The sequence below is a fragment of the Nicotiana tabacum genome, chromosome 8 (assembly GCF_000715075.1).
Source record: "Nicotiana tabacum cultivar K326 chromosome 8, ASM71507v2, whole genome shotgun sequence".
Taxonomy (NCBI): Eukaryota; Viridiplantae; Streptophyta; class Magnoliopsida; order Solanales; family Solanaceae; genus Nicotiana; species Nicotiana tabacum.
The window spans coordinates 1,412,608-1,437,500 of NC_134087.1; the positions used below are offsets into that span (position 1 = coordinate 1,412,608).

The 24,893-nt window shown below is 42.1% G+C and overlaps 1 protein-coding gene across 1 annotated transcript; it reads left to right on the plus strand.

The window, feature by feature from the left end:
• Positions 1-20,794: 20,794 nt before the first annotated feature.
• Positions 20,795-24,107, plus strand: LOC107793044 (patellin-3). Its single transcript, XM_016615323.2, has 4 exons — positions 20,795-22,268; positions 22,875-22,999; positions 23,099-23,240; positions 23,622-24,107. The coding sequence occupies exons 1-4, from the start codon at positions 21,084-21,086 to the stop codon at positions 23,868-23,870; spliced, it is 1,701 nt and encodes a 566-aa protein (XP_016470809.1). The 5' UTR covers positions 20,795-21,083; the 3' UTR covers positions 23,871-24,107.
• Positions 24,108-24,893: the final 786 nt, after the last annotated feature.

Below are 24,893 nucleotides of genomic sequence, written 5' to 3' on the forward strand. Positions count from 1 at the left end.
TTGTGCGCTTGCCTCTGCAGTTGTCTGCTTCTTGGTGCTGGGGATTTTATTGTTTCCCGTTTGGGGATCTCTATTGTACCCTTCCGTCTTTAGGTGGGGTGACTGATTCCAAAATCTAGAGCTAGAAGTATTCCCGCATTATACTGGTGGGCGACCTAGAACTTAAATGTATTCCCGCATTATACTGGTGGGCGACCTAGAACTTAAAATGTATTCCCGCATTATACTGGTAGGCGACCTAGAACTTAAATGTATTCCCGCATTATACTGGTGGGCGACCTAGAACTTAAATGTATTCCCGCATTATACTGGTGGGCGACCTAGAACTTAAATGTATTCCCGCATTATACTGGTGGGCGACCTAGAACTTAAATGTATTCCCGCATTATACTGGCGGGCGACCTAGAACTTAAATGTATTCCCGCATTATACTGGTGGGCGACCTAGAACTTAAAATGTATTCCCGCATTATACTGGTGGGCGACCTAGAACATAAAAGTATTCCCGCATTATACTGGTGGGCGACCTAGAACTTAAAATGTATTCCCGCATTATACTGGTGGGCGACCTAGAACTTAAAAGTATCCCCGCATTATACTGGTGGGCGACCTAGAACTTAAAATGTATTCTCGCATTATACTGGTGGGCGACCTAGAACTTAAAATGTATTCCCGCATTATACTGGTGGGCGACCTAGAACTTAAAATGTATTCTCGCATTATACTGGTGGGCGACCTAGAACTTAAAAGTATTCCCGCATTATACTGGTGGGCGACCTAGAACTTAAAATGTATTCCCGCATTATACTGGTGGGTGACCTAGAACTTAAATGTATTCCCGCATTATACTGGTGGGCGACCTATAACTTAAAATGTATTCCCGCATTATACTGGTGGGCGACCTAGAACTTAAATGTATTCCCGCATTATACTGGTGGGCGACCTAGAACTTAAATGTATTCCCGCATTATACTGGTGGGCGACCTAGAACTTAAATGTATTCCCGCATTATACTGGTGGGCGACCTAGAACTTAAAATGTATTCCCGCATTATACTGGTGGGCGACCTAGAACTTAAAATGTATTCCCGCATTATACTGGTGGGCGACCTAGAACTTAAATGTATTCCCGCATTATACTGGTGGGCGACCTAGAACTTAAATGTATTCCCGCATTATACTGGTGGGCGACCTAGAACTTAAAATGTATTCCCGCATTATACTGGTGGGCGACCTAGAACTTAAATGTATTCCCACATTATACTGGTGGGTGACCTAGAACTTAAAAGTATTCCCGCATTATACTGGTGGGTGACCTAGAACTTAAAATGTATTCCCGCATTATACTGGTGGGCGACCTAGAACTTAAAATGTATTGAGATTGCTTCCCCGTTTTCGAGAAAATTTTCAACAATCGGCAGAAAATTTTCTGCCCCGGTTTTTGGTGACTTCCATGGCAGTGCATCTTGCTGCCATCATCAATCCTTTGTTTTCCTGCAGCAGACAAAAGGATTTAATTAGTTTTCATTGTGGTGGTAGAGGGTGCCTTTCCGGCGAGCAATTTTTTCTCTTCCTCTTTTCTTGCTCTTTGTCCCCGTAATTGGTTGGCGGGCAAAGTTGCCTGTTGGGGGTCTCTAGCCTGCTGGGGATTGGTTTTCAATTTATCCCCTTTTATGCTTTCTCTTTAACCACATGATGTGGGAGTCTGCTTCTAACTCCCGAAACCACTCCTTTTTGGAGCTTACTTCTTCCAAAATTTCCGGGCAGAATCACTGCATTGCCTGGGACCGGCCTTTAAGATTGTTTGTATTATCCTGCATTGGGATGAATTCCCCTTCGGTTTCTGGTAGTAAGCTTTGAAAAATCCTTTCAAGACACATTTTAGGAAAAGAAATAAAAGATATGGAAAGGAGAAAATCTTTCTGAACCAATATTCTTGTGGGAGGAGACAATCAAAGAACTTATCTGGAGGACACAACTGGTCCCCGTGATCATGGCGTGCACCGTAGATTCCCGACCCAGTCTATTTGTATCCATTGATTTGCCCGATGGTTTGACTTGCTGGGGATGATAAAGGAGTGTTCATTTCGTTTCGAATGTGGTAGCTTTGCTGATCTATCTTGTCGCCTCATAGCACCCTTCGAGGGGTTTTCACTAATGAGACTCTCTCTTTTCTCTCATCTCCCGGCGCCCTATGGTGCCTGTGAAGGTTTTCACCAATAAGACTCTCTCATTTCATATCCCTCATCTTACATCGCCTCTCGGTGCCTGTGAAGGTCTTCACCGATAAGACTCTCTCATTTTATTTCTTTCGGGAAATCGGGGTGTTGTAGATACGTCCCTCCTTTCTGGAGATTCCCTTGACCATCAACTCATTTCCAGTCTTACGATCCTCTTCTTTGCTGGGGATCAGTGTATTATTCTCGGCCTTATTCGCCGGACTTGGCATCTCTCGAACATTGATCGGGAGGTCTTTTGGATGTTGATGTTGGTTTTGGTGTGGGTTTGAAGAAAGGCTATAAAAATGAAAACAATTTGAAGGGTGATGTGCTACAACTTTTGGAATCAAACCTTTGTTGGAACTTAAAACATAACCTCTGCCCCAGTTTTCTTGCTTGGGGAATTTATTTTTTTACGCTTATGTTGAGCTACGTGCGTTACGCACATTGTGCTATATTGTGCACACTATGTACATTATGCATCCTATATTTGCTATGATGCATACTATGACCGAGCCGTGAGGCGCCTACGTATCCTCTTTGAGGAATCAGGTCAAACGTAGTTCCCACAGTTTTGTATTTTCTTGTGATTTTATCTTCTTCTTTTTTCCTTTTCTTCTTTTCATTTTTTTTCCATGTCTCTTCCTTCTTTTCATTTTCTTCTTCTTTTCTTTTTCATGTCTTTTTCTTTTCTTTTCTTTTTCTTTTCTTTTTCTTTTCTTTTCTCCTTTTCATATCCTTCCCATTAGTGATTCCAAAAGAGGGGTATGAAAGAATAACTTAAGGCTCAAAGGGGGAAGCAAGGGTTAAATAGTGTTTGGGTAGAAGAAAGAATTGCCCCCGTCATCTCATTATCCAATAAATGCCAAATACAAACAAATAAACCAAAAAAATTGCCATAATTAAAGAAATTACGCATAATATCTCTTGACTGCATCTGAATTGATAGCCATGTCGACACATCTACCTTCGACATCTGTCAAACACAAAGCACCGTTGGACAATACTCTGGTCACGATATAAGGCCCTTGCCAATTTGGGGCGAATTTGCCTTTTGCCTCGACCTGATGTGGGAGGATCTTCTTCAATACTTGCTGCCCTACTTCAAACTTCCTGGGGCGCACCTTCTTATTATACGCTCTTGCCATTCTCTTCTGGTACAGCTGACCATGGCACACTGCTGCCAATCTTTTCTCATCTATCAGGCTCAACTGTTCCAATCGAGCTTTGACCCATTCATCGTCATCAATCCCGGCTTCAGCGACAATTCGGAGGGACGGAATTTCGACCTCCGCTGGTATCACGGCCTCATTTCCGTACACCAACAAATAAGGAGTTGTGCCTATGGAAGTCCGGACGGTAGTGTGGTAACCCAACAAGGCAAAGGGTAATTTCTCGTGCCATTGTCTGGACCCTTCCACCATTTTTCGCAGTATCTTCTTGATATTCTTATTGGCTGCTTCGACTGCTCCATTCGCCTTGGGACGATATGGGGTGGAGTTGCGGTGTATAATCTTGAATTGTTGGCATACCTCTCTCATCAGGCTGCTATTAAGATTCACACCGTTATCCGTGATGATCACTTTTGGGATCCCAAATCTGCAGATGATATGGGAGTGAACAAAGTCCACCACTGCCTTCTTGGTTACTGATTTGAAGGTTTTAGCCTCAACCCATTTGGTGAAGTAATCAATGGTCACTAGAATGAACCTATGACCGTTGGACGCTGCTGGCTCGATGGGCCCAATGACATCCATGCCCCATGCTACAAACGGCCAGGGTGCTGACATCGTATGTAACTCTGTTGGCGGAGAATGAATCAAGTCTCCATGTATCTGGCACTGATGGCATTTCCTCACGAAAGTGATACAGTCGTGTTCCATGGTGAGCCAATAACACCCTGTTCGAAGGATTTTTCTTGCCAATACATATCCACTCATGTGTGGCCCACAAACTCCAACATGTACTTCTGCCATAACCGTTGTTGCCTGCCTGGCATCTATGCATCTCAACAATCCCAGATCCGGGGTTCTTTTGTACAATATTCCCCCACTGAGGAAGAAACCATTCGACAAACGCCGGAGGGCTCTTTTTTGGTCTCCAGAGGCATGTTCTAGATATATCCCCATCCTGAGGTATTCCTTGATATCATGAAACCAGGGTTCGCCATCTGCTTCTTCTTCTATGGCATTGCAGTAGGCGTGCTGATCACGGACCTGGATGTGTAGAGGATCAACATACATTTTGTCAGGGTGGTGCAGCATTGATGCTAAGGTGGCTAAGGCATCCGCAACCTCATTGTGAACTCTCGGGATATGTTTGAACTTCACCGATCGAAATTGCTTGCTCAGATCATACAAGCATTGTCGGTATGGTATGAGCTTTAGATCTCGTGTTTTCCATTCACCCTGAATTTGATGTACCAAGAGGTCCGAGTCTCCCAAGACCAAGACGTCTTGGACATCCATGTCAGCAGCCAGGCGCAGACCCAGAATGCAAGCCTCATATTCGGCCATATTGTTGGTGCAATAGAAGCGTAGTTGAGCCGTAACAGGATAATGCTGTCCTGTTTCAGAAATGAGTACTGCTCCTATTCCAACCCCTTTTGCGTTTGCAGCTCCATCGAAGAAAAGCTTCCAACCCGGTTCCTCAGGTAATTCCAACTCATTCGTATGCATCACCTCTTCGTCAGGAAAATACGTTCTTAAAGGCTCGTATTTTTCATCAACGGGATTCTCCGCCAAATGGTCTGTCAGTGCCTGGGCTTTCATGGCCGTCCTTGTTACGTAGATGATATCAAACTCTGTGAGCAGAATTTGCCACTTTGCCAACCTTCCCGTGGGCATAGGTTTCTGAAAGATATACTTCAATGGGTCCAAACGGGATATGAGATAAGTAGTATATGAAGACAGGTAGTGCTTCAACTTTTGAGCTACCCAAGTTAGGGCACAGCATGTTTTCTCGAGTTGAGTGTACTTGACCTCATGTACTGTGAATTTCTTGCTAAGATAGTAGATGGCCTGCTCCTCTTCCTGTGTCATCATGTTGCCCCAGTACACAACCAAATGAATTTTCCAAAACCGTCAGGTAAAGGATTAGGGGTCTCCCGGGCTTAGGCGGGACCAATACGGGTGGATTAGACAAATACCCTTTGATTTGGTCGAAGGACTCCTGACACTCTGCTGTCCAACCTACCGCAGCATCCTTTCTCAGCAGCCGAAATATGGGCTCACAAGTTGCTGTGAGTTGAGCGATGAACCTGCTGATGTAATTGAGTCTACCCAGCAAACTCATTACCTCTGTTTTGTTCCTCGGCGGTGGCAAATCTCGGATGGATTCAATTTTGGATGGGTCTAACTCAATCCCCCGTCGACTGACGATGAATCCCAGCAACTTTCCTGATGGAACCCCGAACGCGCATTTGGCCGGGTTAAGCTTGATATCATACCTCCGGAGTCTTTGGAAAAATCTCCTTAGGTCTGCTATATGGTCCTCCTGACGCCAAGATTTGATGATCACATCATCGACGTACACCTCAATCTCCTTGTGTATCATGTCATGAAACACAGCAGTCATTACTCGCATGTATGTTGCCCCGGCGTTCTTTAATCCGAACGGCATTACCCGATAGCAGTAGGTTCCCCATGGTGTAATAAACGCTATCTTCTCAGCATCCTCCTCGTCCATTAGGATCTGATGATAACCTGCATAACAATCCACAAAAGATCCGATCTCGCGCCCTGCGCAATTGTCGATCAAGATATGAATGTTGGGTAGAGGAAAATTTTCCTTGGGACTTGCTTTGTTGAGGTTGCGGTAGTCAACGCACACCCTGATTTTTCCATCCTTCTTTGGGACTGGTACCACATTGGCCAACCATTCGGGATATCGAGTGACCCGAATAACCTTCGCTTGTAACTTCTTAATCACTTCTTCCTTGATCTTTACACTCATTTTCGTTTTAAATTTCCTTAGTTTTTGCTTGACCGGAGGGTATGCCGGGTCAGTGGGTAATTTGTGAACCACTAAATTGGTGCTTAATCCAGGCATATCATCATATGACCAGGCAAAAACGTCTTTGAATTCCCTGAGAGTTTTGATCAATTCTGCTCTGACATTCGGCTCAATGTGGATGCTAATTTTGGTCTCTTGGACGTTATCAGCGTCTCCTAGATTCACAGCCTCGGTGTCATTTAGGTTAGGCTTGGGTTTCTCTTCAAATTGGCACAGTTCTCTGTTTATTTCTTCGAAGGTTTCACCTTCGTCACATTCAGATTCATCGTCACAAACGACCTTTTGCATCATTGAGTTGGTTTCAGATTGATTTATTAGACTAGGTCGAAGATCCGCTGTGCATGCCATGTCATTAGAACCAGTAAAAAGAGAACTGTTCAGAAAGAAAAAGAACAAAACAAAAAATTAAAATGGGAAAAAGAAAAGAACTTTATTAAATTTGCGGGATAAAAGGGTTCACACTTTTACAAAACGAAAGTAAAATTTGGATTACACCCTTGAATAATCCGATCAAACAAACAAACAAACATAACATTAATCAAGGCCTACTACCAAGACTCCCCTCGGACAGGAAGAGGAGTAACCGTCCAATTGTTGGTCTTGGCCTCAGGCCCCACAAATTGTATCTCTGCTCTGCTGGAACCTTCTCCAGCTTCCACCATACTGACATCCGCGAATAGTTTCTCAAAACTCTGATTCAGGTCTTCATTTATACCGATCAAAGGTCCTCTAATCTTTGGGATCGCTGACCCCTTGGCACTTGCTTTAACAAAAGACCTTGAGAGGCGTGGCACTGGTTTAGGCAGAAACCAGACCCTCTTCTTCATTTTTCGCGCCTGCTTCCTGTCTGCTGCGGTTGGTTTGAACCCCAACCCGAAGGTTTCCAGATTCTTAGGAAGGGAGACAGGTTGGACTATCCCTTGAAGTTCAACTCCCAGGCCTTTTCCCGGCACAAATCCATTACCCAGTATTTCTGATACCATCATGACTGTTGCGGCAGCTACCCTAGGGTGCAGGATGATTTCTCCTTCAGAAATTTTGTTGGCCGACCCTGTATCGAGAATCTGGTAGACCCAAGGAGCTTTGTCATCAGTGGTCTCTATGAAAGGCACAATGGTTCCGCCCATGGTGCATGCTGTATCCTCGCCGTGTAACACGACCTCTTGCCTTTCCCACTCGAACTTCACCGTCTGATGCATGGTGGAAGGCACCGCCTTGGCTGCATGAATCCAGGGTCGTCCTAACAGCAGGTTATAAGATACCGTGGCGTCCAACACCTGGAATTCCATGGTAAACAGGATCGGACCAATGGTCAGTTCAAGTACAACATCCCCCACAGTGGCTGTTCCGTTTCCGTCAAACCCCCGGACACAGATGCTATTCTCCCGGATTCTTCCATGGTCAATCTTTAACTGGTCCAGGGTGGATAATGGACAAATATTGGCGCTTGAGCCATTATCCACCAATACTCGGGTTACCACCGAGTCTTCACATTTGACAGCTAGGTATAGAGCTTTATTGTGCTCCATTCCTTCCACCAGCAGGTCATCATCTGAGAATGTTACTCTGTTCACCTCGAAAATCTTGCTGGCAATGGTTTCCAGGTGGTTTACAGAAATCTCACTGGGTACATGGGCCTCGTTCAATATCTTTAACAGGTCCCGATGATGTTCCTCGGAATGGAGGAGTAATGACAATAGTGAGATATGGGCAGGTGTTTTTCTCAGCTGCTCAACCACAGAATAGTCTTGTACTTTCATCTTCCTCAGGAATTCTTCAGCCTCTTCTTCTGACACTGGCTTCTTGGTTGCCACTGGGTTGGTTTTTCTCAGCTCCACCGGAGCAAAACATCAACCTGATCGAGTCAGCCCTTGCGCTTCACAACTGACTTCTTCCACCTGTTTTCCTTGGTACGTCACCACTGCCTTTTCATATTTCCAGGGCATAGCCCTGCTGTCAATCATCGGCAGTTGAACCACAGGCTTTATGGTCACTCGTTCTCTACATACCCTTTTCAACACGACTGCCGGTATGGGCAGGATCCCTGGTATTACCAACTTGCTTGGCTCGGGTTTGCTTGCTATGACGGACGGGCTCTTCCCCGATATCACTATCGGCTTGACGCCTTCTCCCTACGACTGTATGCTCGTTCCTCCACTGGTTAAGACTTCTTTCGGGGCGGCTTGGATCATCATCACTGTTTGTGAGGGTTTTCTTAATTCTCCTCCCTCACACACCAACTCAATCATGTGAGTTTCGTGGTGCGCTGGTAGTGGGTTTTGGTTGATGTTAGGGGCCTCCGGTGTCTGGACCTCGATCTTATTGGTGTCAATAATATCCTGTATGGCATGCCTTAACTTCCAACACTTCTCGGTATCGTGCCCGAGCATCCCTGAACAGTATTCACAACTGATTGAACGATCCAAATTCTGAGGCGGGGATTTGGTTCCCGAGTATGGACAGGACTAACCAAACCCAATTGCCGCAGCTTGTGGAACACAGCGGTGTAGGTTTCTCCCAGTTCTGTGAAGGTTCTTTGCTTCCGCAACCTGTCGTTCCTAGCATCTGGATTTCCCCGGAAACCTGCCCCTGAAGGGTTTCTATATGCCCTTGGCGGAGGGTAGGTGTTTTGTGGTGGTGCATATATGTTCTGGGGAGCCGGTGCGCGCCATTGTGGGCGAACCGGAGGCTGAGTGTATACCTGGGCTTGGTGTACGGAACAATGTGGTTCTCGAGGTGGATAGAAATTTTGTGGTGGGTTGTATGGGTAGTTTGACCTGTGAGGCCTGGGTTGGTTGTAGTGCGGCCTGCCAGCCCTGGACCAACTTCCTACCTCGATCGTGGCAACCTCTTCCTTCTTTCTTCTTAGCGCACCTCATGTGCCGCTTTGAATAGCCTGGGTTGTGGCCTTGAGTGCCGAATAGTTCAAGATCTTGTCCGACCTCAAACCTTCTTCTATCATGACCCCTATCTTGACCACCTCGTTGAAAGATTTTCCAACCGTTGTCACCAAGTGACCAAAGTAGGTTGGATCCAATGTCTGCAAAAAATAGTCCACCATCTCTCCCTCTCTCATGGGAGGATCGACTCTAGCTGCTTGTTCTCTCCAGCGGAACCCGAACTCGCGAAAACTTTCCCCGGGTTTCTTCCCAGTTCTCAATAACGTGAGACGGTCAGGGACTATCTCCAGGTTGTACTGGAAATGACCTGCAAAAGCCTGCGCCAGATCATCCCACGTGTACCACCTGCTGAAATCTTGTCTGGTATACCATTCCAGTGCAGATCCACTCAGACTTTGGCCGAAATAAGCTATCAAAAGCTCATCCTTGCCTCCTGCCCCTCTCATTTTGCTACAGAATCCCCGCAAATGTGCCATGGGATCGTCGTGCCCCTCATATAAATCAAACTTGGGCATCTTGAACCCAGCCGGGAGTTGGACATCTGGGAAAGGGCACAGATCTTTGTATGCCACGCTGACTTGATTGCCCAGCCCGTGCAAGTTCCTGAAGGATTGCTCCAGGCTTTTGAACTTTCTCAACACTTCATCCTGTTCAGGGGCCTTAACCGGCTTCTCAACCTCTGCCGGTACTTCCCAATGGGGATTGTAAGCCTGTGGTTCGGGTGCATGGAATGTAGGCTCAGGGGGATAGTATTATGTATCGTGAGCCTGAAACAATGGCTCACTGGTCGTTCGCTGCAAAGGGGCTGATGCAGGTCCCACAAAAATGGGAATATTGGGTGTTGGAAGAGGTTGATGGGGTGGTGGAGCTTGGGAATCATGAGGGCTTCTTTCTTGATGATAGAGGGGATTTGGGTGGCTTGTGGAAGGGCCAGAGTGAGGGTACTCCGGCATGTGTCCCAGTGTTTCAGGACTCTTTTGTGTTTTGGCTAGGGCTAGTTGCATTGCATTCATTTCTAGTCCCATCCTTTCAATCTTTTCCATCGCTTCTTTTAACAACTGGCTCATCGGCCTTTCTTCTTCATTGCTATTCCCCGAAGTAGTCATGCTTGATGATATCGGTCCTTTGGATCTGGTTTGGTATGAATGTGTTGCCAGAATTCTTTAACAACTAACTGTCTGGTATCAGACAACAACAAACTTTGTTAGTGTTAGAGCTTAACAGATTTGATCATAACACATAGAGGATGCAATGCACCTAGGCATTTAACCGTTTCTACATGCTTTGCTTCAAACAACATGCGTCATCCCGGTTTGTTCATTCGTCTCTTTAAAGTATTTTGTGAAACCCTGCGTTTTATTTTATTTACATTTTCTTTTCTTTATTTATTAAAAGCGGTCGAATCTTATGGGGATTGCCTACGTATCACGTCCCTGCGTGAATCAGACCAGGCGTAGTTCTGCCTCAAAGTAAAGACACATAGAAATTCTTCCGGAGTCACTTAATTTCATTATAAAAATTTTGCTATTACACATTGCTTCAAACAAAATAGCAACAGTACAGACTCCACGGTTCTTTGACCCTATTTGATTGAAGGAAAAATAGAAAACAACATATGGGAAAACATCAAAGCTCAACTAACACAAGACTCGACCAGAGGTTAATTTTCCAACTTAGGGATCCGCGAGGCATCACTCGGCCTTTTCGCGGTTCTAGGTGCGAGATCCCATTCGAGCTGCTCCAACTCGTGCATGGTCTGTTTGACATAACCCATCACTGCTGGGAGAACGGTATCGCAGGTCATGTTTTCACACCGCCGACACCTTCTGATGATGGCATGGGCAATGGCCTTGATCTTGTCTCTGATTTGTTTCTTCTCTATGAGTAGGTGTCTTATCTGATCACTGCATGTCTTGAATACCTGTGAGTCCTGTATATGCTGATCCCTCAGCTGCCGCACTTCTTCCTTCATTTGGGCCAACGAGTCGTAACAGTATCTACTCTCCGATTGGAAATCCCCGGCCTGCTTAACTGCTTTAAACTCGAGTGTAGCCATCTCCCTCTTTATTTTGGCCACAGTCTTCTCGTGGTCACGTTTCAATTGGTTCAAACATCGGCGATGCTTATCTACTTTTGTTCCCCACTGTGCCTTGAACTCTGTCATGACCTTTTCGGATTCTTCTAACCTGTCTCGCCATTCCGTGATCTCTCTTTTCAAACCCTTTATCAACCGCTGGTCTGATCGACTTCTGGGCTGCTCATCAAGAGACAATCTCAATTTTTGGACTTGGGCCTTAAGCTCTTCATTCTCTTGGATCAATCTATTCTTTTCGCTTCGATCCGCCGCGATTTGTACGCTGTTATCGAATTTCAGACTGTCCATTTGTAGCTTCAAATCGCCAATCTCTGCCCGATAACCCTTCTCTTTTGCTAACCAGTTCCATTGCCCTTGGGATGATTCTACGAAATCTTTGAGATGCGGCCTCTTAGCCGGTCTTTCGTAGGACAGGCTACCTCTAAACCAAGTGTGATATCCTGGGGCGACTTCCCCTTTTTCCGTATCAATCACACAAGTGTTTGCTGTCAGATGTTGGCATTCACTCCAGATTTGGTGAACTTCTTCTTCAGGGAAATGACCGTTCGGACTGATTTCAATCACTTGGGTACTCAAATCTTCATCTTTCGGTACCACTTGGTACCTCCCAAGTTGCCTCAAAACCCGATACGGTGCATAGGGTTGGATACTTTTCAGTCCCATCAACAGAAAGTGAGGCCGGGTTGCCGGAATGTATATGATTTCCTCGATAGGTGACCATCCGAGTGTCCATTGGATTTGGCTGGCAGTGAGAGTTCGGAGAAATGAGGTCCATGATGTGACTCCCTCAGGTAAATTGAGCCCTTTGATTCTCGTGTAGAATTCTCCAATACAAGTTTTCTCTGGCGAACCATAACCCAAAAGTGAGGAGCGATGGCATAAATGATCGGTCATCCACATTTGCAACAGTAGGTTACATCCTTCGAAAAAGTCGCCCCTGGCTCGACAAGCGGTGAGAGCCCGGAAAATGTCAGCCATAATCATAGGCGCCAGAGTACTTTTATCTTGGGTAAGCAAAGTATTGACGACCCCGGTTATCTTTAGATCAATGTTTCCATCTTTCCTAGGGAACACTATAAGACCCAGAAAGGCTGTCATAAAAGCCACTAGCATGTGTTCGTCCCACTTTTGTCGGTTGCCTTTACTGCATAGTTTGAAATCCGGCTTATTGAACCCGCCCACGTGGCCGTATCTAGCATATATGAGGTGGAGACTGCAGAATCCTTTGGCAAGATCTGGATGGTGGAACGTCCGAGGTATTTTTAGGAAATCCAGAAACCTGTGTACCGTGACAGCTCTAGGTGCAATCAAGTATTTGAACCTAAAAGGGGCTTCACCAATCCCGATGTACCCTGCTATTTCTTCCAACGTCGGGGTGAGCTCGAAGTCCGAAAAATGGAACACGTTGTCTGCGGAATCCCAACAAGTGACCAATGATCTGATGATATCACCCCGAGGCTGAACGTTTAGTAGGTCCGGGAGACCTTTCATATATTTCCTTACTTTGTCTTGCCCTTCTTTGCCTAAGTCGTTCCACCATAACCGCAACTCAAACGGGATCTTGGTCATTACTGAAAAAGGTTCGTTTTGTACCGTGCTCATCCTGCACATTTATTAGGATGATTATGCCAAGTGAATAAAAAATAAAACTTTATTTAGACGTATACTTTTTATAAAACTTCATGAAACCCCTTTTTTTTGTTTTTTTTTTTGCAACTTGCAGCCTGCCCATACTCTTTAGAGCCCATGCCTAAGCATCTTTTGGTGCCAGCCCCTTTATTCCCCATGCCTGGTTTTTGTTTAATCCAGAATTATGGGCTCATTTTATTTATTCATTTTAAGCCCCATACCCTGGTGTCTTGTTTCCCATTAGTATTAGTTTAATCTTAATTAGTACCCTACTTGTCAACTTCATTTAAACTAATCTTTCTGTCCTTTTTGACACCCCAGAATACCCCTGCTTAACCTTGATTATTACTGCCCTGCCTATTGCAGCATCAGGGCAGTTTTGAACTGATGAAAGTTCAAATTCAAGGCTGCCTGGGCTGAACATTTTTAGTCATTTTTACAATGCAAACAAACCATTTTAAACAATGCTGGGGCATTCAGTTAGTGGCAACGTTCAATTAGTCATGCGACATTATTAGCTCGTTTGATTCATTAGTTATAGAAAACTAATCGACGACATTTATCGAGTCGACTATACTAATTATAACAGGTAATAATCAGTCGTTCAAATAAACAACACATACGGGGACCTAAAGGGCTTCGGACAACTTGGTCAGTCACTAGGAACCTATATAAGTTATTCATGCGACGACTATATTAATCGGACATGCTTATCATAGGATGCATTCAAATCATACACAAAAACCATCGACCAAATAAAAGGTCTTTACAGAGATGAAAGAAATCCGAATGAAAAATAACAACATAACAAACAAACACAACGGAATATGCTGACAACTTAATTAGAACTAAAACGAAAGAAAGGAAAACTTACCCAAAAAGGTTTGAAATCAAAACGACCCAAATTCTGATTCAACTTCGAACTCTTGAGGCCGAACAAACTTTAATCAGGGTGTTCTCACATGAGAGCACCTTGATTAAGGTCTTTTAGACCTCAAACCCTTGTCCAGACCGGCCGGATTCCCCAGGTGCATGTGTTCTAAGGTCTGGATTTCCAGATCTGATTTTTAGGAAGTTGTGGGTAGATTGGTTTGGTCACGAGGAAGGTCAGGGGAATGTCTGGTATGAAGATGGGGTGGTTTGGCATAGGTCCGGGTTCGACTCAAATCTAAGATTCGAGACGAGGGAAGGTGATTCGAGGCGAGAGGGTAACAGATCCATGTTCAGGAGAGTGAGGGGGTCTTAGGGTGTTCAGGAGGTGGTCACCGGTGTTCGTGCCGCCGACTTTAATGGCGAGGGAGACAAGGGCGGCTAGGGTTTCTAATGGGAGGTCCGGGTTCGACTTGGGGACGAAGGGGTGGGGTGTTGGTATAGGGGGCGTGGGTGTAAGGGAAGGTTTATATATGGTCTATGGGATTGGATCTGAGCCGTTAGATCAGATAATCTCAACGGCTTGGATCTGAGGGTGAGAACTGAGACGGGGTCGTTTGGTAGTTAAACGGGGTCGTTTGGTTTAAGTGAGGGGTTGGGTCAGATTTGGGTCGGGTTTGAACCTGGGTTATTGAAAGTGATCCTGGACCGTTGGATTGGATTGATTGGAACGGCTGAGATGGATTGGCCTGAAACGGTGCCGTTTCAGGAGATGCCTGGGCAGCCGGATTTGGACTGGGCCTGAGTGCTGGTTGGGCCTGTTATTTTGTTTAATTTTTGGCCCAAACCGATTTCCTTCACTTTTGTTTTCTAATTTCATTTTTTCTTTTAAAACAAAAATAAAAATAAAAATAATAAATAACGAAATTAAAACTAAACAACAATGCAACATTTTAACACAATTACCACAAAAATTATTTAAGTAAGTTAAAAACCTAGAACAAATCCTTGACCTATTTTTATGAAGGTATGTATGATATGGTCTATTTAGGATATATTTAAAGTCCATCAGAAAAATCCTTGACCTATTTTTAGTTTGGTTATCTATAGTTGTGTTGCCGATTGTTTTTTGTTGTGCATTTTTGTGGTTACTAGCTTGTAGTTTGTCTCTGGAGTACTTTCTTTTGGAGAGATGGATAGTACTTATTTTGTTGTAACTCATGTTGACTTCCTACATTGTCTTTTCAATTGTATTGATTGAAGGTGTAGAAGAGCAACAGTCAAATACGAGCTATTAGTGAGGTATGATGAGTTTACATATATCTATATGCGTATATTATTGGATTGTATGTATTAGAAATGGGCGATAGTTATTTAATTATTGAAAATTTCGATGCCTATTTGTGTTTTTGGTCTACTATGTTCTTGTTTTAATTACTTAAATTCTAACTGATTTGCTCTTTCGGGTAACACAATACAAATTTCTGAAGCTTAGGTAACATGTAGTGCAATAAGTATCCTTACTTCTAATTGGTGGTTGGATTGTATTTGGTAAGCTCATGGGAGGGTGATGTAGAAAACCTGGATGGATGGGATGTAATGAGTTGGAGGAAAGTTTTGGGTCTAACTTTAATGTAGACTTCAATTATGCTCAAAAGAGGAGAGAAAAGATTTTTGTTAGTGTGTAGTAGGAATTCCAAGTTGCTATAGGGTGTTGAAAAATTCTACAATAACTTTGTAAAAGTCTTCTATCTGAATTGGTTGAGATGTTCAATCTTAAGATTCTAGCAACACCTATGAATATTAGTATTTCCTCTCATAAAAATTGTAAGCAGAATAATAGGAGAAATTGATATAGGCGATACACTAGCTAATTGGAATTGAGTTCTAGGCTTGCTGTTACATTTCCATATGATCACATATTGGCTTAGAAACTTTTCAATCTTACCATTGATTTGTACGTTAGAAGCAAATCTGGAAAACATTTAGTACTATAGATCTTAAGCTATTGTTCATTTGGGTTTGTGCATCCTTGGAAGGTTGCATCTGCTATTGAGAAATACCAATTTGGTTCATTCTTGCTGCATTTGCTTTTAACCTCAGCAAACTTTTTATCTTGACCCTTATGACCATTCAGGTACCAGAATGTACTCCTTAATGTTATATTATTATATCTGAATGAGTACTGATAGCTTGGTTAGTCATATTGTGTTATGCAGTCGTTCCACCAACTGTTACTAGATAACATAGCCTCTCACGTGTTGAATTTAGAATTGAGAATTGACCGTACTAACTTAAATGAAATAACCTGGTTAAGGAAATAACTTAGTTGATTAAGATGGACTACTTTCACAATATACTTTAGATGTAGACTCGCGATTTTTCTGTTTCACATTCAATTTTTTTCTTCTGACATTCACTTATTTTATTATTTCAGGTTATACCGATAAAGTTTGAAAATTTAGCAAGAGAAGGATTTCAATATGATGAAGAGTTGCAGAAATAGTTTGAGGGCTATGCATGTACTATTTTATTATTGTTGGTATTCGACAGGATTAATTACAATGACATTAATTGTTTAGTTTAAACAATATAATTATTTTTAATCTTTTTCACTGATACATTCATACTATGGAATATTCTTTCTTTTATTTTCTTGATATTAAAAAATTTATTATTTTTTATGAATTAATAGTAACATATTTGTTAGCATTTGTTATTTGGAAGATAATTTCAACATCAACAAATAAAGGTTATAAAAAGGATTAAACAAAGCATTACAATTGTTGTTAAAATTTTAATATTTTTCACGACAATAAATTTTACCCTTCATTTGCTGTTGAAAGGGCTACTTTTTAGCGACTAACTAATAGAATTTACCGGCAATAGAAAAAGACGCTAAAGGTGCAAATTAGGTCATTTTTGGGACGAAATTAGTATCCATTATAATGGCCGCTAAACAATTTCCATTAAAGCTATGACTTTTAGCGGCAATATAATGGACGCTAAAGGTGAAAACTAACATATCTTCAGAATGTATTTAGTGGCCAATATAATGGCCACTAAACAATTGTTGGAAAAACCTACGACTTTTAGCGGCAATTGAGACTGCCTTTACCAGTATTTTTTTAAATGGAAGCTAAAAGCTTTAGCGACCCCATGTACAATGGCTTGAACTTAATAGCTGGTAAATGTTTTAGCGGAAATATTTATAGCCGCTAAAGGCCTTTACAAGCTGAAGCCCCTTTTGTAGTAGTGGCAACTCAGCCGGGTGTGATAGCTCAGATCGGTGATGGAGCAGCTATGTCTGCTGACGCTTTGTGGAGATTGGACAGGTTCACCAAGCTCTTCACTACCATTTTCAGCGGTGCACCTTCTGAGGATCCCCAGGATTATCTAGATAGCTGTCATGAGGTTCTTAGGAACATGGGGATAGTGGAGACCAATGGGGTCGACTTTGCTACTTTTCGCTTATCTGCATCCGCCAAGACTTAGTGGAGGGATTATTGATTGGCTAGACCAGTTGGGTCACTAGCCTTGACTTGGGATCAATTTTCTCAGCTGTTTTTGGAGAAGTTTCTCCTAGTCACCCAGAGAGAGATCTATCGGAGGCAGTTTGAGTGTCTCCAGCAGGGTTCTATTACTGTTACTCAGTACAAGACCAGGTTTATCGATTTGGCCCGTCATGCTTTACTTATACTCCCAACTGAGAGAGAGAGAGTGAAGAGGTTCATTGAGGGGCTCATCCAGCCTATTCGACTTCAGATGGCTAAGGAGACGGGGAGTGAGATTTCTTTCCAGGAGGCGGCCAATGTGGCCAGGAGAGTTGAGATGGTTCTATCGTAGGGAGGCGGTCAGGGGTCTGACAAGAGGCCTCGTCATTTAGGCAGATTCAGTGGTACCTCGTTTGGAGACAGGGATTCGTATGGTAGAGGCCATCCTCATAGGCCTTTTCAGTCAGCACTTCAGGTTTTTCACGGCTCTTCGGATGGCCGTGGTTCTCTTATTTAGTATTCTGATCAACAGTCCTATAGTACATCACCCGCTCCTATCAGTGCACCGCTGCTCTAGAGTTTTCGGGGTGGTCATTCAGGTCGTCAAGGTCAACAGTCTCAACAGCCGAGAGCTTGTTATACTTGTGGGGATATAGGTCATATTGATAGATTTTGCTCTCGAGCATCGAGTAGCTCTTAGCATCAGGGCTCCCGTGCCATGGTTCATGCACTGAGTGTTCCACAGTCCGCTCAGCCAGCTAGAGGTGGAGGTAGAGGTGCTAGAGGTGGAGGTAGAGGTATTAGAGGTAGAGGTAGAGGCCAGCCAGCAGCAGGCCATCCTAGAGATGTAGTTCAGGGTGGTGGGCCCCAGTCCCGATGTTATGCTCTTCCAGCCAGGCCTTAGGCTGAGGCTGAGGCTTCCGATGCAGTTATCACAGGTACCGTTCTGGTTTGTAGTAGAGATGCTTTAGTTCTATTTGATCCAGGATCTACATACTCCTATGTGTCATCCTATTTTGCATTATATCTGGTTATGCCTAGTGATTCTTTGACTGTTCCTGTACATGTGTCTACACCGATGGGTGATTTTATAATGGTAGATCGGGTCCATCATTCATGTATAGTTGTGATCATGGGTCTTGAGACTCGTGTAGATTTGTTACTTCTGGACATGGTTGATTTCAATGTCAGGGGATGGGCAGGTTATCACCTTACCACGTTATCTTGGACTGTCATGCCAAGACCGTGACCTTAGCCTTGTCGGGTGTATCTCGTTTAGAGTGGAGAGGGACTCCTGGTCATTCTACCCGTAGTGTTATCTCATATATAAAAGCTCGACATATGGTCGAGAAGGGGTGTTTGGCCTATGTGGCATATGTTCGTGATTCCAGTGTCGAGGTTCCTTCTATTGATTTTGTGCATGTTGTTCGTGAGTTTCATGAGGTATTTCCTTCAAAGAACTTCCCCAAATTATTGGTAAGTGATTCTAATTCATTTTCTTTCAATCTTTCACTATATTTCCAAAGATTTCGAAAAAAATTCTTGTGTTTTCATGGTGAAAATTGGGGGTTTGAGTCGAATTAAGAATTTTTGTAAAATGGGAATTTAGACCTCAAATTGAGGTCGGATTACAAAACAAATTGCATAATCGGGCTCAGGGGTGAATGTGTAATTGGGTTTAGGTTCGAATTTCGGGTTTGGACCAAGCGGACCCGGGAGTTGACTTTTGTTGACTTTTTCAATAATGACCTAAATTGAATTCTTTACAATCGACGTAGTTCCTAAGGCTTAATCTGAATCGTTTGGTTGGTAATTTGTTAGATTCTATTGGTTTGAAGGCTTGTTTGAAAGGCAAAGTCGTGGTTGAGCTTTGAATTGATCCTTTGGAGCGAGGTAAGTGTTGTGGTTAACCTTGACTTGAGGGATTAAGACTTATTTATCTAATTGCTACATGTTTAGATATTGGGTGCAATGTATATGTGAGGTGACGAGTACTTATGCGTTGTTATTGGGTTAAAGCATGCGGGTGAGACTTGTTCCTTGCAATTAATGCTTACTTTGATCATGTTAACCATGCTTAGACTAGTTATTTGTTAAATTGATCGTTCCTATCGTGTTTATGCGTTTTGTGATAGTTGAGTATTGATTCCAAAGTTGGGATTGATATTGTGGAACCATTGTTGAAATAAGGCTTGTTCTTGTTATTCTATCTCCCTGTTGTTACTATTCATTGTTATATGGCAATGGAGAGTTTTAATGCACGAAGGGTGATGTCATACCGTTTGTGAGTATTAATTTGCGAAGGGTGATGTCGTGCCATGTTGTTAGTGTCAATGTACAAAGGGTGATGCCGTGCCATGTTATTAGAGTTAATGCATGAAGGATGATGTCATGTCGTCTCTATTCATTTATACTATGAGTGAAAGTAAAAGCACGAAGGGTGATACCGTGCAGTGTCATTATTGCGTTGTAAGGTTGAGAGTAAAAGCACGAAGGGTGATGCCGTGTAATTTTCTTCATTGTGCTTAATTGTTTTTACTGGTTAAAGGCATATTGACTGTTCCGGTTATTATTTTCGTTGTATCTCTCGTATCTTGTATCCTTTAGCATATCCCCCTCCTAATAGTACCTGTTTAGCTTTTATTTGTTATTATCTTGTATGTATATTGTTATCTGCACAGGTTTATTATGTGGGTGTCTTGTCATAGTCATATCACTACTTCGTCGAAGTTAGGCTCGATACTTACGGAGTACATAGGGTCGGTTGTACTCATACTACACTCTGCACTTCTTGTGCAGATTTTGGTACCGGCCCTAGCTGTCCGTGAGGCGTAGCAGCTTGGACTTGCTTGTTGGAGACTCGAGGTAGATCTGCTGGCGTCCGCAGACCTTGAAGTCTCTTTCTATTTTCCTTATTTTACTGTTTATTTCGTTCAAAACAGTTGTATTTCTTTCAGACACTATTTGTAGAAAATTTTAGAAGCTCGTGAGTTGTGACTCCAGATCCGTATTGTAGTAGATATTGGACATTTATGTTATTCCGCACTCAGCTTTAATTCATTTTGGCTTAATTGACTTTAATTATTGGAATTGAATGAAAATGAACTTAAAGATTCTCTAATGTTGGCTTGCATAGCGAGTAAAAAGTTAGGCGCCATCACGATCCCGAAGATGGGAATTCCGGATTGTAACAGTGACAAACTCTAGAATCTCTCTAAAATATAGACATTCAACTTAAATACAATTCTATTTATAACAACTTCCAAATATAGACTTTTGTTTTTGGGGCTATACTTTCTCCTCATTCTCTTTACTTCATAATTTTAATCTCAAAAATTAAAATGAGACAAACACTAGAAAAATCTATGGAAGTAAAACAGCTCAACGACAAACGAATATGATTAATTGATAATCAGATATGCAATAATAAGTATTACTAATTATATTTTTGGTATCTATAGAAGAAAAAATAAATAAAACTCTATAAATATATAGTGAAGCCAACTAGGATAATACAAAGAAGATTCAGTGGCACAATGATTACATTTTCAAACAGCTCTCTGGAAAAATAAAGTTAGAATTATAGGCTGAATTAGCGGTGTTCGAGGTTGTCGTGGACCCCATTTTTACTGTGGGTAACGAGCTGTCAACTCATACTTTGAAACTCCTCGACAGACTGTTCCCTTTTAACACCCCCCCCCCCCCCCACCCCCAAATTCAGTTCTATACATACATATATACCCGTTACCCATTACCACCATTTTCACCATTACCAAGCATTTCTTCCTCCACGATTTCAACCCCAACTTCTCAAAATCCAATCTTTAAGCCCTTTTCATTTGTGGGTATCTGAAATTTGATCAAATGGCTGAAGAAACCAAGAAAATGGCTGAAGAAACGACACCAGAAGTGGTGGTTTCTGATGTTACAGTGAGTGAAACACCTCAACCTGAGCCGGAAAACTTGCCGGAGTCGCCAGAAAAATCTGCTGCTCCGGAGACCGGAGAATCCAAGGTTGGGAGTGATAAGGATGAGAAGGACCTTGTTGCTGAATCCACTTCCTTTAAGGAAGAAAGTAACAAGGTTGAAGAACTCCCTAATCCTGAACAAAAAGCATTGGCTGAATTCAAACAGCTAATTCAAGAAGCTCTTAACAAACACGAATTCACTTCCCCTCCGCCTCCGCCGTCACCGCCGGCAGCCAAGGAGAAGGAGGAGGAGAAAAAAGCAGCCCCTGTTGAGGCACCGGACGCAGAGCCGGTTACAGAGGTAGTATCTGAGCCGGTGGCAGCACCGGCGACGGTGGAAATTGAATTGGAGAAAAAGGAAGAGAAAGTCACTCCACCGGAAACAGAAGTAACTCCGGTACCGGCGCCTGAGACACCATCGGAGCCGGAGAAGTTGGAGGCAGCCGAAGAAATCAAGGAAACAATTGTCGAAGTACCCGCGGCTGTTGCTGTGGCGGCGGCAGCGGAGGAGCCACCGGCGACGGAGGAAGCAGAGGAGCCAAAAACAGGGTGTACACCACCACCGGAAGAAGTATCCATATGGGGAATACCCCTATTAGCTGACGAGAGAAGTGACGTCATCCTCCTCAAGTTTCTAAGAGCAAGAGATTTCAAGGTGAAAGAAGCTTTCACCATGCTAAAAAGTGTTGTTGCATGGAGAAAAGAATTCAAAATTGATGAACTTTTGGATGAGAAAGATTTAGGTCAAGGACTTGAGAAAGTTGTGTACAATTATGGTTTGGACAAAGAAGGACACCCTGTTTGTTACAATGCATTTGGTGAATTCCAAAACAAGGAATTGTATCAAAATACTTTTGCTGATAAGGAGAAGCTAACCAAATTCCTCAGATGGAGAATTCAGTTCATGGAAAAGTCAATCAGGAATCTTGATTTTAGCCCTGATGGTATCTGCACTTTTGTTCAAGTTATTGATCTTAAGAATTCTCCTGGTCTGTTCTTTTTCAAGAAAGAACTTCGCCAGGCTACAAATCGTGCTCTTCAATTACTTCAGGATAATTACCCTGAATTTGTTGCCAAACAGGTATTTTTCTGTCCTTCAAAGTTCATTTTATATCTATGATTTATGTGCATTTCTTGGTTGTTGAATTACTTCTAATTGTCCTATCAAAGTTAGTACTTTGAGGGTAGCTTGGTTAAGTTATCCCATGATTAACGGGGTTAGTTATCCTGGATATTACAATTTCGGAATAATTAATTTCGAGATACATGTTATAAACTCATCTCAAATTTAATTCCGGCATTAATTATTCCTTATTCCTCGTACCAAATGAGCCCTGAGTTATTAATGATCCTTTCCCTTTCTTTGATTTGGCTGGAGCATCACCCCTTTAAAATGAAAAGAAAGATACTCCATCCGTTCCTATTAATGTGATACTGTTTGGCTAGGTATGAAGTTTAAAAGAAAATAAAAAAATTGATACTTTTGATCTAAAATAAGTTTTAGATATTTGTATAGCTATAAAATAAGTTTTAATGTTAAATTGTTTCTGAAATATATAAAGGTAACATCTTTTTTAAATTGGGACAGAGGAAGTATTAAGAGAAAAACTTTTGTGCTTGATATTTTATGTTGTTATATGGTGTTGGTATTTGGATAATAAATTGATATGGGTGTTATGGTGTGAAGGTGTTCATCAATGTTCCATGGTGGTACCCAGCTTACTACAGAATGATAAATGCAATTTTTACTACAAGGACAAAGAGCAAGTTTGTTTTTGCTGGTCCTTCAAGATCTGCCGAGACCCTTTTCAAGTCAGTACTCTAATTTTTCCCCTTATTCTGATGACTTTCAAACTTATATTATTTGCATTAAGTATATTCTGATTTATAATAAATGTGATGAAAATTCAGATACATAACCCCAGAACAAGTACCAGCACAATATGGTGGACTGAGCAAGGAAGGTGAACAGGAATTCACTGTTGCTGAACCTGCCACAGAGGACATCATTAAGCCAGCTTCTAAACACACCATTGAATTCCCAGTTACTGAGGTATGTTCAGTATTTCTTGACGGATTTAACTTATATACACTGATAATGTAATATAGATAATTAGGCTTAAGCGTAACTGGTAAAGTTGCCGCCATGTGACCAGGAGGTCCTGGTCACGGGTTCAAGCCGTGTAAAATGCTTCTTGCAGAAATACATAGTAAGGCTGCGTACAATAGACCCTTGTGGTCCGGCCCTTCCCCGGACCACAAGGCTGCCCTTAGGCTTATTATAGAGAGTTAGTTGTTGTTGAACATTGTTAGTGCATAGAAGTTAAATGTTCGACTCCTAGTTGTAGAATTGAACTATAGCCTGATTTGCATTTCATTTGTTGGATTTCTCAACTTTATTGTGTTGAATGTGGGAAAATGTTGGATTTTGCAGAAGTGCAGTTTGGTTTGGGAAGCAAGAGTGACAGGGTGGGATGTATCTTATGGAGCTGAATTTGTACCAACTGCTGAAGGTGGATACACAATAATTATAGAGAAATCAAGAAAAGTTGTGGCAAATGAAACAGTGATCAGCAACACATATAAGGCAGGAGAACAAGGCAAAGTGGTGATCACATTTGACAACCAAAGTTCTAAAAAGAAGAAGCTTGTTTACAGGTCCAAGAACAAGCCCTCGGATTGAGAAATTCATGTTCTTTTCTTGGTTCTGTGGTTGATATTGAATTTAATTTTTGAGTTTTGGATATTTATTTAATATTTTGTTGGGGTTCTTGAAAATTACTTTTGTGTTGGATTGGTTTTTTATTTTATGGGAAATATTAAAAGGGAATGGAAAAGGATGGAGAGCACATGTGTAATGTATTTGGAATGTGGACAGAACCTTTTTTTTACTGATTTATTGATACATTTTCTTCTGAAATATTCTTGTAAATCTATTGCTGCTGTCCTTTTCCTTTCCTTTTTTATGATGTGAAGCTTAAAGTTAAAAGGGCGGTAAATGGGCGAGTTGGGTTGAATTTGGGCGGGTCAAGATGAGTTAGGTAATAAATGAGTCATTGTGCAACCCAGCTCAAAGCTTATTTGGAATAAGATGGGTTGGGTCAAGATGAGCTAAACAATAGGTCATAACTCAATCCGCCCAATTTGACCCATATTTTAGAACCAAGATAGCCCTCATAGTTTTAAACTTGTGTATTTCTATCTTCAGAAAATATGATGTTTCCAAATAGAACCATAAGACAAAGACTCAAATTTAAGGTAATGCTGCATTGAGAACAACTTACTGTAAATGTCACGAGTTCGATTTTCAATGAGTTCCAACTACTGCTGGTTAGTTAAACATTTCCACTATCTAAATTAACTATGTGAAAATGAAAAAAAAACTAGACCAGTGATATTATCATTTTTAGCTCGCGCCACAAATTATTTATATATGGTAGGCGAAAAAATGTATAAAGTTTGTATATAATATACAAAATATATATATACACAAAAAATATACAAATTTTATACCATATTTTTTAGCTATTATTTTTACAGCAGTTATACATTATCATTTTTCCGTGATTTAATGGTGAAATATATCTCGGTGATCTTCCATTCTTGAATTTCTAAGTTGACTTGGGCATGTGTTGAATTGAAATTATCTTTATATGACCTATCAGTCACGGGTTTGATCCGTGAAATTAGCTACTGATTCTTGCAT

Excerpts from the sequence above, each read along its gene's own strand:
- LOC107793044 (XM_016615323.2), top strand. The coding sequence starts at position 21,084 with ATGGCTGAAGAAACCAAGAAAATGGCTGAAGAAACGACACCAGAAGTG. Across the intron at positions 23,000-23,098 it reads TCTGCCGAGACCCTTTTCAA|ATACATAACCCCAGAACAAG; the intron begins GTCAGTACTCTA and ends ATGAAAATTCAG. Across the intron at positions 23,241-23,621 it reads TTGAATTCCCAGTTACTGAG|AAGTGCAGTTTGGTTTGGGA; the intron begins GTATGTTCAGTA and ends TGGATTTTGCAG.